Genomic DNA, 3,108 nt, shown 5'->3' on the forward strand with positions numbered 1-3,108 from the left:
TTAAGGTGTTTTCCTGAAAATTATTCTTGCTGAAAATCTTAACAAAATATTATAAATTGTTAATTTTCCTTTTTCTTTCCCTCTTATTTTCTTTCTTTCTTTCTTGACCAAATTTTGTTTTCCTTCATGACATACAAGACAAGCTATTAACACCAATACCGATTAGCTTGGGTTAGACCAAGGCCCCATATAAATGAAACATGTGCACGTCGAATCAATCACCTCTCTCTCTATTCACTTACATAATAAAACTTGACGAGTTTTATTTTGTTATTTTTTTTTTAAAATGCATGAATTTGATTATAATGTTACTGTACGGTAATGCGGTTTCTCTTTGGAAACTTCATTCAACGTATACAAAAACAGCCTGCATCTAAACAAAATCTCAACTCCTCTTTACAGTGACAACCCCTGCACCAAATGAAGAAGAAAACCAATCCCCTTGCAGACAACCCAGCCATCCCGTCTAACATACAAAATCATTAAAACAAAAGCCATTCAGTAGAATCCATTTAGGCTGCTACCCCTAATGTGCCAACCAAGCGGGAACAAAAGAAACCAAACCAAGTGGACAGTATCGTCCCTTAATGTGCCAATCACAATCAGTCAGAAGTCGCTGTAGCCAAGGGACCATCACCCATTCCATTATCCTCATCAATCACCCACAGCAAACTTGAGTTCGTAGCAGTTAGCACCCCTTCCTTAGCTAAGTATCAGTGGCTTCATTTGCAGATCTCAATATGTATTTAATGTTCCACCCCATAACATTGTCAAGACGCATGATTAATGGCCTTAATTTTCATGGCACTTCAGCAGGCTTTCTGACAACATTACTAAAATCGCATTCAAGGAGAAGAGAGTGGGTTGAATTCCACCTTGAAGCTGCATAGAACAGTGCTGCCTCCTTCACCGCAATAAGTTCAGCTTTACTAGCAGGGTAACACCAATTGTCTTTGAGAAAAAAGCAAGAATGTCCTCATTTTCATTTCTCAAAATACCACCATTTCCATATTCCCTTGGACAACCTTTTGATGTACCATCAGTGTTGAACTTAAGAACCCTTTTTGAGGCCTAGTCCATACCTCAACTTTCTTGACACTCTGGACTTTAATTGTTATGATGCCTTCATTTAGGATTCTAGTAAGGTCTATGGAGAGATTAAGGTTGAGTTATTTTCCAGTCATCCACTATTCAACTTTAATTTTAATAAGTTTAAAAATTTGGCTGCCATCTCATTCTTTGTGTCTATTTATTTTGTCAATTTATTATCTTAAATTTAAAATTAATTAAAAATATATAAGATTTATTACAATATAAAAATTTCAATTGTTAAATATATTTTATAAAATAAGATATTCTCTATTAACATGATACAAATATTATATTGATTTGCAAATTTGTATGTATGATAAACATTAAGATCTTATTAAATTTATAGTCGGTTTTTAAAAATATTATTCTTACAAAAAGTTATAAAAAAGTGTAATACTTGTTAGTTTTACACCGGTGTCAACTTGATCTTTTCATGTATATGTATAAACACATATACATATATATATTATATATGTAATTATGAAATAAGTTTAGAACTCAATAATTAAAGAGTTTTTTTGGTAAATATAATATATTTACTTATTTATATGAGATAGTCAATTAACATTAAAATTGACTTATTTTCAAGATTAAGAACAACAAATATTGATAAAGTAGATGCATTAATCATTTTTTTAAAATAAAATTACATGTATCAATAAATACTAATTATAATCATAATCATATATTGCATCTTATCTAAGAAATTGCTTAACAGACAAATCAACCAACAAATCAGCATATAACCCAAACAAATCAACTATTTGATAAAATTTGAATCTAAGACCTCAAAGATTTCAAAGTCTCCTCCTTACTATCGAAACAAGATCTCATTGACATGCATGGAACTCCTTGCCATATGCATTTATTTTGTATTTAATAGATAACGTGTCACTATCAAATTTATCAATAACATTTTGAAACTAAATTCATTATAATTACATTCAAACACTTGACTCAGTAACAGAAACTTATTCTTATAAAATTGAGTTCTAATTTTACTTCTTCAAATAAAAAACAAAGTCGTTTACAATCACTATATAATTGCGCAATCCTTCCTAACATAACAAAAACCTGACAAAAAAAAAAAAATATCTTGTATCCAAATTACGGTCATGTGGTGTGGATATATAGTCTCATGAACCTCCTCGACTTTTTCCCTTCTTTAAATAAAGTTTGGCGTCGAAACAATTATTATATATGAAGTAAATAATGTTGGAAAAGTACATAATGGATATCATATCAGTCCCTTAGCAAGGTTCAAACCAATTTGAAAACGAATTACAATATATGAAGTAGTTATTGTTTACAATGATTCGAGATCCATACATACCGGGAACTTCCTTGGAACCATATCTCAGCTCTATTCGGCACGTTTTTCCCTTCTCAGCTTATGGTCGAATGCTTTCATCCCCAGTCTTCCTCGCACTAGCCTCCTGTTCTGGAAGATGAAGCTGAAGAAGCAGAAATAAAACTAGAAGAGGAATATGAATTTACCGTGGCAAACATGTCGATGAAGGCTCCCACTATAAAGCCATGGTTATTTTTTCTATTCATCTTCAAGTACCAGGCCAGTAACTCCTCTAGATGCTCCTGATCTTTCAGTTCACAAGCCTCAACAATTTCTTCCATTGAAATTCGAAAATCCATATAAGGATCCCCTGTCTCTAAGGCCAGTGCTACACAATCCTTGAAAGGGAACCTGGCTGCCTCTAGTATCGAATTCGTGTTGCCTGGCTCGAAAAACAGCCTGTCTGATCTCAGTGCCTTGCTATCCATCTCAAGCAGTTCTTCAGAACCTTTAGGCAGTGATAGGCCATTTCTTGACTGGGACCACGAGGAGTCCAGCACTGAAACAAACCTGGCAGTGTCTGATAAAACAGAATTGGAATTCTTTATAGTTTTGGGCTTGTTTATGAATGAAATGGCTTTGAATTGCTTAAAAAGTGACAATTTCCATGTTCCTTTGGTATTTGTTTTCTTGCAGATGAAAGGAAGCTTCATCTTCTTGACCAT

General features: G+C 33.2%; 1 protein-coding gene across 1 annotated transcript; it reads right to left on the reverse strand.

Annotated features, from left to right (window-relative positions):
- Positions 2,521–3,108, reverse strand: LOC18590246 (transcription repressor OFP13). Its single transcript, XM_018126917.1, has one exon. The coding sequence runs from the start codon at positions 3,106–3,108 to the stop codon at positions 2,521–2,523; it is 588 nt and encodes a 195-aa protein (XP_017982406.1).

This window comes from Theobroma cacao, chromosome 9, assembly GCF_000208745.1.
Source record: "Theobroma cacao cultivar B97-61/B2 chromosome 9, Criollo_cocoa_genome_V2, whole genome shotgun sequence".
In the NCBI taxonomy this organism is placed as follows: Eukaryota; Viridiplantae; Streptophyta; class Magnoliopsida; order Malvales; family Malvaceae; genus Theobroma; species Theobroma cacao.

Coding starts and splice junctions, on each gene's coding strand:
- LOC18590246 (XM_018126917.1), bottom strand. CDS start 3,108: ATGGTCAAGAAGATGAAGCTTCCTTTCATCTGCAAGAAAACAAATACC.